Source organism: Coenobita brevimanus, chromosome 22, assembly GCF_032717465.1.
Source record: "Coenobita brevimanus isolate Jiangsu-jjx chromosome 22, ASM3271746v2, whole genome shotgun sequence".
NCBI classification, from domain to species: Eukaryota; Metazoa; Arthropoda; class Malacostraca; order Decapoda; family Coenobitidae; genus Coenobita; species Coenobita brevimanus.
In genome coordinates this window covers 43,420,253-43,433,791 of record NC_136975.1, presented here as the reverse complement: position 1 = coordinate 43,433,791, position 13,539 = coordinate 43,420,253, and the positions used below count along the sequence as shown (strand labels likewise).

At 41.7% G+C, this 13,539-nt stretch overlaps 1 protein-coding gene and 1 non-coding gene across 2 annotated transcripts in view; one reads left to right on the top strand and one right to left on the bottom strand.

Annotated features, from left to right (window-relative positions):
* Oseg6 (intraflagellar transport protein Oseg6) overlaps positions 1–12,468 on the bottom strand; it is a 198,657-nt gene extending 186,189 nt beyond the window's left edge. The window contains exon 1 of the mRNA XM_080266921.1: positions 12,404–12,468. Coding sequence (XP_080123047.1) covers positions 12,404–12,418 — 15 coding nt within the window. The 5' untranslated portion in view covers positions 12,419–12,468. The remainder of the gene's footprint in view (positions 1–12,403) is intronic.
* Positions 5,560–5,678, top strand: LOC145392577 (5S ribosomal RNA). The gene has a single exon (XR_013896009.1). It is a non-coding gene; the product is annotated as a 5S ribosomal RNA (ribosomal RNA).
* Positions 12,469–13,539: the final 1,071 nt, after the last annotated feature.

Here is a 13,539-nt window from a genome sequence, read left to right as displayed (position 1 = left end):
AACAGGGATGTCATGTCTCCATGGTTGTTCAATCTGTATATGGATGGGGTTTTAAAAGAGAAAAAAGGTAGGGCAGTGGATGTTGCGGCGGCTTTAATGAAAGAGAGCAACATTTGGAAACTCCCTGTGCTGCTGTTTGAAGATGATACTGTATTGTTAAGTGAAGACGAAGGAGAACTGCAAGGACTGCTGAATAAGTATGGATGAATGTGTAAGAAATGGAATCTAAAGGTGAATGTGGGGAAGAGTAAAGTTACTGTCTTTAAGAGAAATAAGGCCAGTGGATGTACAGTGATGCTGGATGATGAGGAAACGGAAAATATAAGTGCATGTAAGTACTTGGGTAATGTGATGAGTAAGGATGGAAGTTTGGAGGATGAAATGCTAGAAAAGGCACAACAAGGAAGAAAGGTTGCTGGTTCTTTGAAAGCAGTGATAAGAAACAGAGAAGTGAGCATGGAAGTAAAAAAGTCGCTATGTGACAGTATTGTGACACCAACTCTAACGTATGGATGTGAAGCTTGGACCATGTTGGAAGGACACAAGTCAAGAGTGAGGGCAGTGAAAATGAGTAATCTGAGAGGAGCATGTGGAGTTACATGGAGAGACAGACTGACAAATGAGGAAGTGAAGGAGCGTTTTGGTGTGGATGTGGATGTGATAGCGTTAGAACACTGAGATGATATGGCCATGTGGAGAGGATGGAGAGTGAGAGACTAATGAGGATAATGTACATGAGTGAGGTGGGGGGGAGGGGGAGAGGGAGGCCAAAGATGAGATGGAGGGATGAAGTGGAGAGGTATATGAGAGACAGGGATGTAAGCTGGGTGCAGGGCAGTGAAATGGCAGGGGACTGGGTGGAATGGAGGCAATTTGTTTGTGACCACCCTTTACTGGATTAAGGCATCTGGCAATAGGTAGACAAATAGATCATTTAGTTCATCAGTTTTAAGCAACTTCTGTCACAAATACACTTTTTAGTACCATACTTTTTAAATAAAGAGGGGGAGGGGAGTGTCTAGTTTGTATATCTGTCCATTACTGCATCAAAGTTATAATTAGATTAGGATAGGAATGGCTAGATAAGGCTAGGTTGGCTATTAGGTTAGTTTAACTCAGATGCAATAAAAGATGGAGACAGGAGCTAAAGATCTCCTCCCATCTCCTAAATTATTATGTACGTAGGAAAGCATTTGCAACAGATGGTTACAGAAAAGACATTGTTTCACAATGCTTAAGTCACATAATATTTTCAATATTCACTACTTAGGTGTAATTCCAAAAATTTATTAATGAATACTACTAGAAGTAAAAGTTTATCAATACCTTCTGAGAATGGGTTTGTAAACTAAAACAAAGAAAAAAGAGTGGCAGTGGCATGCCAAATCCTTTTCATGTGCATTTCTGTACATACAAGTACAGTATAAACTTCATTCATATTCAGTTTTTTTATATCTCAAATAATTTTAATACATTTTAACCCAAATTTTCTGTGATCTTCATAGTCCTCCCAACTACTGATTCGTGGAACTTCAAGACTGATGAGTGGAAGGCTATATCTCGAAAATAACATCCATTTCCCCTTTGAAGCGGTTAGCATTACCCTACTGATATTTACAAAACAAAGCTATCTGTCTTCATGAAATGGGTTCGTTTTGGTTGTTATCATTTCATCCAAAATGGAATTTCATTATTTGTTCTTCGCCAATGGTTAGTTCTCACAAAAACAAGAAGTTTGAGTAGCAACATCTGCCACCACATGTCAATAATATTGTCAATAAAACTGTACCCCGATATCCGGCAGTATTGTGTACCAGTGGGAGTGTTTGGTCGGCAAGTATGTCGGATACTGAAGCAATTTTCCCCATAAGATACTGAAGAAAAGCCAGAGATGCATTCCAGACCCAAACCCAAACTCTCACATACCTTAATCAATAGAGACTGACAGAAGCACCATATGTAATGTTATTATCCTCATAAACAATCTATCCATCTATTGCCAGACGCCTTCATCCCGTAAGGGGTGGAGACAAACAAATTGCCTCCATGTCACCCTGTTCCCTGCTATTTCATTGCCCTACTCCCAGTTCACACCCCCTCTCTCATATACCTCTCCTCTCCATCCCTTCATCTCATCCTTGGCCTCTCTCTCCCTTTCCCCCCCTCCACCTCACTCACATATTCTCTCCTTGTCAGTCTCTCTCTCTCCATCCTCTCCACATGGCCAAACCACCTCAGTGTGTTTTTCCTAAGGCTACCTATCACATCCACATCCACACCACAATGCTCCTTCACTTCCTCATTTGTCAGTCTGTCTCTCCATGTGACTCTATATGCTCTTCTCAAATAACCCATTTCCACTGCTCTCACTCTTCATTTGTGTTCCTCCAACAAGGTCCAAGCTTCATTTCCATACGTTAGAGTTGGTATCACAATACTGTCATGCAGTAACTTTTTCACTTCCATGCTCACTTCTCTGTTTCTTATCACTGTTTTCAAGGAACCAGCAACCTTTCTTCCTTGTCGTACCCTTTCATGCGGTTCATCCTCTAAACTTCCATCCTTACTCATCACACTGCCCAAGTACTTAAATGCACTCACATTTTCCATTTCCTCCTCATCCAACCTCACTGTACATTCACTGACTTCATGACATTGCTAAAAAAATGAGACGTCAAATATCACATGCAGGAAGGTAATGTGGGTGGGACGTGGGGTGTGAGATGTTTCTGGGCAACTGAGAGGCAGGCAGCCGGAAGCGTGCCAAGCAGGGGTGGGTGTGGGCAGGGGGATGGGGAGGGAGACAAGCAGGGGTGAGGGAGGGTGGAGGGACTGGAGGGAGACATGTGGGGGTGGGGGAGGGTGGGGGGAGTGTGTGAGGATGGACAAGCAGCTGGCAGTACCCCAAATGAGAGGGGGGGAGGGCAGAGGGATGGGAAGGGAGCAGGGGTGGGGGAGGGAGACAAGTGGGGATGGGAAAGGGTGGGGGGAAAGGGAAGGAAACAAGAAGGCCAAACAGCCTTTCTGCTCACCTAGTCTCACTCACTCACTCACTCACTCTCACACACTCACTCTCACTCACTTACTCACACTCACTCACTTACTCAATCTCACTCCTCACCACTCTCACTCACTCACTCACTCACTCATGCACTCATTCACTCATCATTCTCACACACACACACACACACACACACACACACACACACACACACACACACACACACACACACAGGTTGCCGACAGAGATGGAGCTCTTTGTGGATTGTGGGGAATTAATCACCGAACCAGTGGCGAAAAGGAACCCAGCCTATTGTGATTGTGTAAATGAATACATGAATGGTGGTCCCATCCGATAGTAGTGAAAAAGGCGCAGATTTTGGTCCAACAAGAATACAAAATACAGTGAAAGTGTAATTCGCAAGTTGCATCATGGTGGAAGGAGGTAGCTCTTTGTTTACATCTGATAGTGGCGAGTTTAAGGGCTTTACCGATGAGGATAAGGGTGAAGGAAGTGTTAAACTGAATCAAACAAGAGTTGCGGGAGTGGAGAAAATGGCAGAGAGGAATGTCCAGGAATTAGAGAAGGTATGGTCAATAATTAGAGAGTTACAGGAACGGACCTTAGAACAGGATAAAGAGATTAAAATACTTCAGAACAAGTTGGATAACATCTGTACATGCAGAGCTGAATAAGAAAGGCAAGTTACAGAATTAAAATTGAGTAATGAATCTGCCTCAAATGAAATGAAACAGCTCGAGGGAAAATAAGAGGTTGGAAGAAGAAAGGGACAGGATGAAAAGTAAACTAGATGAGCATGAATCAAAGTCAAGGATGCATAATGAACATATTAAGGAAATCAAGGACCAGCACAAGGGGTGGAAGAAAATTCAAGAGGAAGGAAATATAAATTTGAAGGAGATCATAGAACAACAAAGCAGGGAAAAGGTGGAAAAGGAAGTGGCTAGGGTACTAAGAAGTGGAAAATCTTTAGTCAGGGATGTAGCAGACAAGAAAAAATGTGTGATAATTTCAGGACTAAAAGAAAAACAGATGACAGTAAGGTCAGTAAGGGAAAGAGAAGAAATGAATAAGGCAAAAGTGATAGTATCAGTAGTTATGGAGGGTAACAATGAAGCTCAAGAAGGGACTGAAGAAGTGTTTAGGCTAGGAAACTACGAGGAAGGAGGGGCGAGGCCACTTAAAGTAAAGTTTAAGTCTCAGGCAATGGTAAATGAAATTATCAACAGAATATGGAAATTATCAGAAAAGGAAGAGTTCAAGAATGTTTGGATAAGGAGAGATGCAAATGAGAAAGAAAGAGCTAAGATAAAGGAGCTAGTAAAGGAAGCAAAGGCAAAAAACGAACAGAGAACGGAGGAGGAGAAGACAATGTTCTATTGGGGAGTTATGAATCAGAAATCGAGGAAGTGGTACCAAGGGAGAGAGGGAGAGAAGAGGGAATAAAGAACAGCGAAAAAAGTTGGAAAGTGGCATATACTAATGATGATGGTTTAATATCAACAAGGTTAGAAATCAACGATTACTTTAGGGTACATGAACCAGATACAGGCATACCCCAGTTGAACGATCTAATTGGTTAGGTAAGACCCTATCGTTAGGCGAGGTATCGTATATCGGGATACTTTTAACATGTACTTCAATGTGGACTGTTTACCAGCCTTGGGTTTCCCCCCAAATCAAATACAAATACCCACCCAGATGAGCTCCAAAACAGGTTTAAAGGCAATCTAAATGGCCTAACAGCTGTCAAGGAAGCTAACGTAAGCCCAGCACCTGTAAATAACTCACCTAAACCAGCAAATCAGATCTGAATATTGTCAGATATAAGTCTTGAAAAAACTCAAGCTTAGTAAACTGTACCCCAAAATACAATGTTCACCCCACTTATGGCTAAAACACACTAATCGAAGTCTAAAAACAGTTTATAAATCAACCTAAACACACAATTTTAGTCTACAATATCATCAAAATCGATAAGAAAAATCAAAACCCATCATTAAACCAGGGTTTGGCCATCGTTAGGCAGGGTATGGTGCAATTTCTACCCTCCTCGGTAAGCTGGGGTATCGCATCTAGGGGTATCGTATATCGAGGTATTATTGTATTATGTGCTTTATAGAGACCAGGTAAAGAGAGGATATTGACATCCATATGGGAGATGGCAAATATAAACTGTGGAGAAGAGACAGAAAAGAAAAAACGGGAGAAGGAATGATGACAGCAGTGAAGAATAACATAAGTGTGGAAAATGTAGAATTAGGAGAGGGTAAGGCTGGAGCAATAAATATGAAACTAGAAACCGGAGAGAATGGCAAGAGAGACAGTGCAGTGGTATATGTTCCCCCTAAGACAAGGGCATGGAAGGATGATGAATATCAGAAGATGTTGTCAGACATGGTTAGCTATCTCAAGAAAGTGACTGAGAATAGCAATAACATTTTTATTATAGGGGATTTTAACTGTAAAGAGGTGAACTGGGAGGAATGGGATGCGGGAAGCAATGAAGATTCCTGGGGCACTATATTGTTAAATATTGCAACGGCCATACCACGTTGAGTACACCGCTTCCCGTCCGATCAGCGAAGTTAAGCAACGTTGGGTCTGGTTAGTACTTGGATGGGTGACCGCCTGGGAACACCAGATGCTGTTGGCATCCCTACGTGTCAAGTGGGGTTGGTGGAGGATTAGTGCCCCTCCCTGTAAAACAATTAACTCTAAGCCATTGGCCACCCCGTTTGGGATACATGGCGTCTGGCAATGAATGAATGAATAATGTTATGACCCAATGGGTCAAAGAAGAGACTAGATTCAGAGGAGACGACACGGCAGCAAGATTAGATTTACTATTAACTAAAGAACCTAATGTAGGTGAAAATTTAAAATATCGGTGTCCTAGAGGAAAAAGTGGTCATGTGGTCATTGAGTTCCAGATGATAACAGGGAACATGGTGCCAAGAGATGAGCTTTATAGGCAGGAAAGATACAACTATGGAAAAGCAAACTTTACAGGATTGAAGAAATTTTTTGAAAATGCGGATTGGAGAAAATACACAGAAACAAGAGAGACGCAGAGGAAGTGGGATATCTTTCTAGGCCTCTATAATTCGGGAGTGGAGAAACATGTTCCAAGAATAAGTGGGAAAGAAAACAGAAAGAAGGATTGGTTTAACAGAAGATGCATGATAGCAAAAAAAAAAAAAGGAAAGAGCCATGGTATGGAACAAATGGAGAAAGAGAGGTAATAATAAATCAAAGGAAGAATATAAAAGAACTAGAAATGAATATACAAGAATACGCAGAGAGGAAGAAAGGAACTTTGAAAAAGATATAACTGACAAATGTAAAGAAGATCTCAAACTGTTTTATAGATATGTGTTTGGCAAATTGAAACAAAAGGAAGGAATCACCCAACTGAAAGTAGAAGGAGAGGTCTACAAAGATGCGGCAATGCAAGCTGAAATAATGAATAAATGTTTCCAATCAGTTTTCACTAAAGAAAGGGATTTTGTAGAGGGGGAGGGCATGACTAGAAATGTGATAAAAGATATAAAAGTGGAAGTGCAGGAAATGTATAAATTACTGGAACCTCAAGATGTAAGGAAAGCCCCAGGACCGGATGGAATCTCTACCTGGGTACTAAAGGAATGCAGAGGACAACCAGCAGATAAGATTCACAATTTAATTGTGTGTTCTCTGGAAGAAGGGAAAGTGTCTCGGGAATGGAAGAGGGCCAATGCGGTACCAATTTATAAGGGAGGAAACAAGGAACAACCCCTGAACTACAGACCAGCGTCCCTGACCAGCGTAGTTGCAAAATTGTGCAAGAGCATCCTGAACGACAGATGGACAAAATATCTGGTGGAGATGAAAATAACTGCTGAGAGCCAGTTTGGATTCAGAAGTGGAAGGTCATGTGTTTCCAACTCGTTGAGCTTTTACTCAAGAGCAATTAACGTGCTACAGGAGAGAGACAGCTGGGTGGATTGTGTGTATCTAGATTTGGAGAAAGCCTTTGACAAGGTACCCAACAAGCGACTAATCTGGAACTTGGAACACATAGGAGGACTGAAGGGAAACATCCTGGAGTAGATGAGAGACTTCTTGAGAGACAGACAAATGAGGACAGTAATAAAGAACAAGATGTCTGGATGGAGGGAAATAACAAGTGGAGTCCCCCAGGGCTTGGTGTCTGCTCCAGTAAAGTTCCTGATTTACATAAATGATATGGTTAAATGGAATGAACAGTTATGCAAGTCTGTTTGCTGATGATGCAAAGATCTTGAGGAGACTAAAAGTCGAGGAAGACTGTAAAATGCTTCAGGAAGACCTGAATAGGATCCATGATTGGAGCCAGATTGTAGCAAAAAAATGTAAAATATTGGAAATGGGTAAGAGTGCCAAGAGGCCATCACTGCATTACATGATGGGTAATGAACCAATCAAAAAAGTGATAGAGGAGAAAGACTGGGGAGTGTTGGTCCAGGAAACTTTGTCACCGGAAAAACACATTAACAAAATAGTTGGAGAGATGTACAATTTCTTGACTAACATAAGAGTGGCATTCCATTACGTGGATGAGGAAATGATGAAAAAATTGATAGTGGCCATGATCCACCCTGGGTTGGAATATGCGGCAGTAGTGTGGTCACCACACAAGAAGATATAAATAAGATCGAGAGAATACAAAGAACAGCAACCAAGATGGTCCCCAGCCTGGCAGATCTGTCTTACAGAGAGAGGCTGGAAAAGCTGGACCTGCCTTCCCTTGAAGAAAGGAGAGAGACATGATTGCAGTGTTCAGGGCCATGATGGGACTTGATAAAACTGATAAAAATGATCTGTTTGTATGGGATGGGAGAGTAACAGGAGGACACAGAATGAAACTGAAAAAGTCAAGTTGTCTGAAGGATATCAAGAAATATAGCTTTTCATATAGATGCACAGACCTGTGGAACAGCCTGGACAAAGAGATCGTCCAGGCTAAAAACTTAAATGAGTTCAAAGCAAAATTTGACAATGAGAAAAAGAGACCGGACCCCACGAGCGTAGCTCATTTCCTGTATATCACAACTAGGTAAATACACACACACACACACACACACACACACGGGAGACAAGCGAGGGTGGGAAAGGGTGGGGGGAGGGAGAGGGAGACAACCAGGTATGGGGGAGGGAAGGGGGACAGAGGAAGAAATGCCTGGCAGTCCTGAGTGTGGTGGGGGATGGAAGAGGGATGGGGGGTAGAGGAGGGAAAGGAAGGGAAAGAGAGAAGGGGGGGGAGACGAGAGGGGACGGAGGGAGGATGGGAGGATCGGAACAGCCTCGTTTTTAACTTAGGGAGAGACGGGGTGTAAGACTGGAGAGGTACTAGCAAGGTGACGGACATTCAAATTGTTTGGACTATGGGACTGTTTCCCTATTTCTTGTATTCAGTCTAGCGAAGCATCTGTTATCAATGCTGCAGATGATGGAGGTATGGGTGTAAGGATTTCTTTTTGTTTTCTTAAATTTTGATCAGAGGCTGGTGTTGATGCGGCCAGATCTTCTGAGTTATGAGTGTGTGCATAAGTTTGTTTCCACCATGTTTTACCAGTCAAAGCCACCGGCCAATCAACAACCATTTTGAACGAGTCATGGGTGATGGCCAATAAGTCACCTCTTTGCATTTTACTTTGTTTTAGGCCAATGATTGTCAAACCTTTTGTTTCGAAAATTGGAAAGGGAGGCCCCTCTGATAAACCTGAATTTGGTCTTGCCATGGCAACCACAGAGTGCAACTGTCACATTTGTGACTTAGGTTTTACGATTTTGTTGTTACTTGTTTTGAAAAGGACTAGGCTTCTGTTCAGTTTTTAAGAGATCATGGCTGTACAAGGTTAGGTTAAGTTGATTAGGTTTGGTTAGGTTAGTTCAAATACAGCACAGCCTTACAATGTTACCTTAGTCAGGTTTGGTTAGTTAGTTAAAATATAGCATGGCTGACTTACTGCACAGCCTTGGTAATTTCCTATAAAATGGGCACTCGAATTTATCGTTCTTTGGAGAATCTTACTATTTTAGTGATACCTGTATGATTTTTATCATCATCATCATCCAGACCTCCTTCCCCACCCTAAGGCATGGTGAGGAGTAGCAACGTCCAGACTGACCAAGTTTGCCCAGTCCAATGGCTCACGCTTCCATTCACGCATCATTCAAGCCCCTGGAATCCTGGCTCTATCTGATACGCCAAAAACATTTATCACATTTTGTTGCTTCACATAAACGTGTCTGATAGAGCCAATCCGGACGCTGTCACGTTAAAACGGGGTGCCAAATCCCTGATCATGCACTTCATCTCATAACATTCATCCAGCCAGCTCGATCTCTTGTCAGTCCCCTAGCCTCACCAACTTCCATACCTCTCTTTCTCACACACTCATGCACCATATCCCTCCACCTTCTTCTTGGCTTACCTCGCCTCGTCCCTCCTTCAAATTCTCTCAGATAAACGTTTTTCACCACTGTTGTTATCCATTCTCTCCACATGACCATACCATCTCAGTACACTCTCTTCGATGCTGGTGTCCACAGACTTCCTCACTCCACATCTTTTACGAATCACATTATTTCTCATCCTATTCACTCTCTGTACATCACATACATTCCTCAGCAGTCCCATCTCCACACCTCTCTCTCTTTTCATTTTCATGCCACACCATAGTCTTACAACCATATGTTAATGATGGGTCTAATAATCCTTCAAGTAGGCCTCGAGCAGTTGCAATACTCAAGCCTCTGTTTCTTATCAAGGCCTTCAAAGTACCAGCTACTTTCCTTCTTTGTGTCACTCTACTTAACACTTCTTTTGCACAATTTCCTCTCTTTTCTGTCATTGTACCCAGGTATTAGAACTCTCTCACCAATTCCAGTCTCTCTCCATTCACTGTAACATCATACTGGGAGTCACCTTCTCTCACGATTATCATCACTTTACTCTTATCTACATTTACCCTCATGGCACGACGCTCACAGACATCAGCAAAACTCTGCACTAATCTATCAAGTTCTTGTCTGGTAATTGCAAGTACGGTAGCACTGCATCATCAGCATACCGGTACAACAAATTTGAGATATTCCATCCATCACCATTCATTACCAACACCACCCCTCTCTCCATTACTCGTGTTTTTACTTCTCTCATCACCCCATCCATATATATATTGAACAACCATATGGACATTGCACAACCTTGTCGCACGCCCACAATAATCATGAACCATTCACTTAGATGCCCATTTATCCCTACACATGCCTCACTACCATCATAAAAACTCTTGACGGCACATAGCACTTTACCATTTACAACGCACGTTCGCAAAACCTTCCACAATCCTTCTCTGTCTACTTTGTCATATGTTTTTTCCAGATCCGTACATGTCATGAACCCCTTATCGTCCTTCTCGCACGCCTTCTCCCCTATCTGTCTCACTGCAAATATTTGATCCACACATCCTCTGCCACTCCTAAAGCCACCTTGTTCAACACTCACTAGGACTTTTGATATCTCTCTTACTTTCTCTCTGTATACCTTCCCTACAACGCTCAATAAACTTATGCCATTATAATTCTTGCACTCACTTTGCTCACCTATATTTTTGTACGAGGGTACAATCACAACCTTCTTCCACTCTGATGGCACAGTTTCACTCATCCATATCTTCTTACATATCTCCAACAAGCAACTTCATTCCACTCTCTCCACTACACTTAATCATCTCTGCATAACACCTCATCAACCCCAGCTGCTCTTCCATATTAAGCTGCTTTATGGTGTTCTTCACCTGTGCGTGTGTGACGTTTCCTGGTACTGCATTCCTACTCTGCACATCCACAAAAACAATCATGTTTACTACCGCTCTGCTTTCTCTATTCCCATTCATCAGGCTTTCAAAATACAGTATTCTTTTTATTGCCAAATTTATCGCAAATCGTCCATTTCTGGGGGGGAGGGGGGGCCAAAACTTGAAAATGGGTAATTTGCGATGAAATAGAATTTTGAAACCTTACTGAAATCACTAAATTTGTAAAGTTCTAGAAAAATCTATCTATCTATCTATAGCCAGATGCCCTAATCGTGCAAAGGGTGGCCGCAGACTAAACCCCTTCAAGTCGGTCTGTCACCCACCATTTGACTGCCCTCCCCCCAACTCACTTCCCCCTCCCTTATATACCGGTACCTCTAAACTCCATCCTTCCACCTCATCCTCAGTCTCCCCCTCCCTCTCCCTCCCTCCACTTCACCTACATACACCCTTTTAGTTAGTCTTTCATTCTCCATTCTCTCCACATGTCCAAACCACCTCAGTGTATTTCTCCTAATTTTCTCAGTCACATCCACATTCACCCCACAATGTTTTTTGACTTCTTCATTCATCAACATGTCCCTCCATGTCACTCCACATGCTTCTCTCAGGTAACTCATTTCCACTGCAATCACTCTTGCCTTGTTTCCCTCTAGCAAGGTCCACGTCTCGCTTCCATACATCAGGGTAGGGATCACAATACTATCATGCAGTGACTTCTTAACTTTCATACTCACCTCCCTATTTCTCATTGCCGCTCTCAGCGAACCAACAACCTTGCTTCCTTGCCGTACCTTTTCAAGCACTTCACCACCAAAACTTCCATCCTTACTCATCACTCTACCCGAGTACTTGAACGCACTCACATTCTCCATATCCTCACCATCCAATCTCACTGTGCATTCTGTGAATTCATTCCTCTCACATCATAACTTTACTCTTGTTTACATTAACTTTCAGATTCCTCCTCTTACACACTGTCCCAAATTCATTCACCAAACCTTGCAACTCCCACTCATCTTCATTCAACAATATAATCAGCAAACAAAAAAGAATAATGAAAAATAAGGATTTGGCTGAAACAATAATTTTACCTTCGTTTTTTGCAATGTTCTCTTTGTTAAGCACTTAATGTCATTAGCTGCACCAAACTATGGACAAATTCAGTTCAGTTGATATACAGGAGTATTGCCTTTGCAACGGCACTCCCTGATGTGTTCTTATTCTTTCCATTTTCTTTCCTTCTATGGCATTTTTTTTTTTTTTTTTTTTTAGTTATTTTGCTGAGCCCTTCTTTCCCTTACTTTCCAAAAATTGTATAGTATTCTTTTTGTCTCTTCTATACTGTTATTGTCAAATAAATATTTTCCTATTGCTTCCTCCTCCTCTTCTTCATAAGGTTGTTGAAGTCTTGGACATCTCATACGCGACCTAAGCGTAGACCTCGACACATACCAATACAGTAGTCCAAAGTTGATCTACGTTTTCCCAGATCACAGATGTGTAGCAAAACTAGTTAAGTCAGAAGTCTTACCTTGCTGGACGCCATTTATCTCTTAAATCATGGATGACATACAGTTACAGTAATCTTGGAATCGGAGGTAGAGAACAAGATAGATGAAGTCTAAATGTTTACAAACACAAGAATGACAGCTGACGATCACAGAGTAGGCTCACAGGCTAACACGTTCTCGCGCTCATATGCATTTCGGCAAAGTGTTCTGAGCAAAAAATCTAGGATATTATTGGGCAAATTAGTAATCTAGACTTGCATAGCTGGTACTCAATATAAGATACCATCTTATATAATAAAGAAGAAAGGATTTTTTTTTTTACACCAAATGTACTTGTTTATTTTTATATGTCTGTTGCTGCAAAATTATATTCTATTGTGCGTATACGACAGAAGGTGGTGGGTCTTGCCACCCCCCCACATCAGTAAACAATCGCGCATAAGTGAGAAAGAAGTCTAAGGTATTAACCTGTAAAGCTTTCACCCCCACCGATCATAACTTGCTAGGACAGGGTGAAGCGAGCCATGAAGTTGTATGTCCGATTTTAATAAACATTCATTAATAACATACAGTACGTATAGATAAATTAGCTTGTTGTGTGTTCTGCATACCATTGCACCGATAACTATTTCAATCAGACAATCTTAGCTAGTAGTTCTTTTATAATATAAATAAGTAAACACCTTCTCAGTTTACTTAAAGCAGCTTTTTTTCTCGCCCTGGTGGCAGATAATATATTTTGTAAATTCTTACACTCACTGGCTTATTTAGAAAAGGACGAGTAGAGGTCATATATGGCAAAAATGAACACAAACCGAAGCCTTCAGTAACGAAACAACCATTCTCTGTACCAAAACGAGGCTTCCCTAGTTTGTGGAAAATGGCCTCCACAGGTAGTCAGTGTCTCCGATTTTGTACTTAAATTGAAGTTTCTTCCAGTTTCTGGTTGTTTTAAATGCAATGAAGTGTTCAGTAAGTATTTTCCCTTTAAAATTTAAGCTTCAGTACTATGGTAGTTATTAACTATCATGGATTTATATGTGAACTGGGTGTGTGGGAGTGCCAGTCACTTTTCAGTCACCTGCCTTTACACCTGCAGTGCCAAAGCTTTTTATAGACAAATTTATGGTGGATAATTTACAGTCCTCTTCTACTG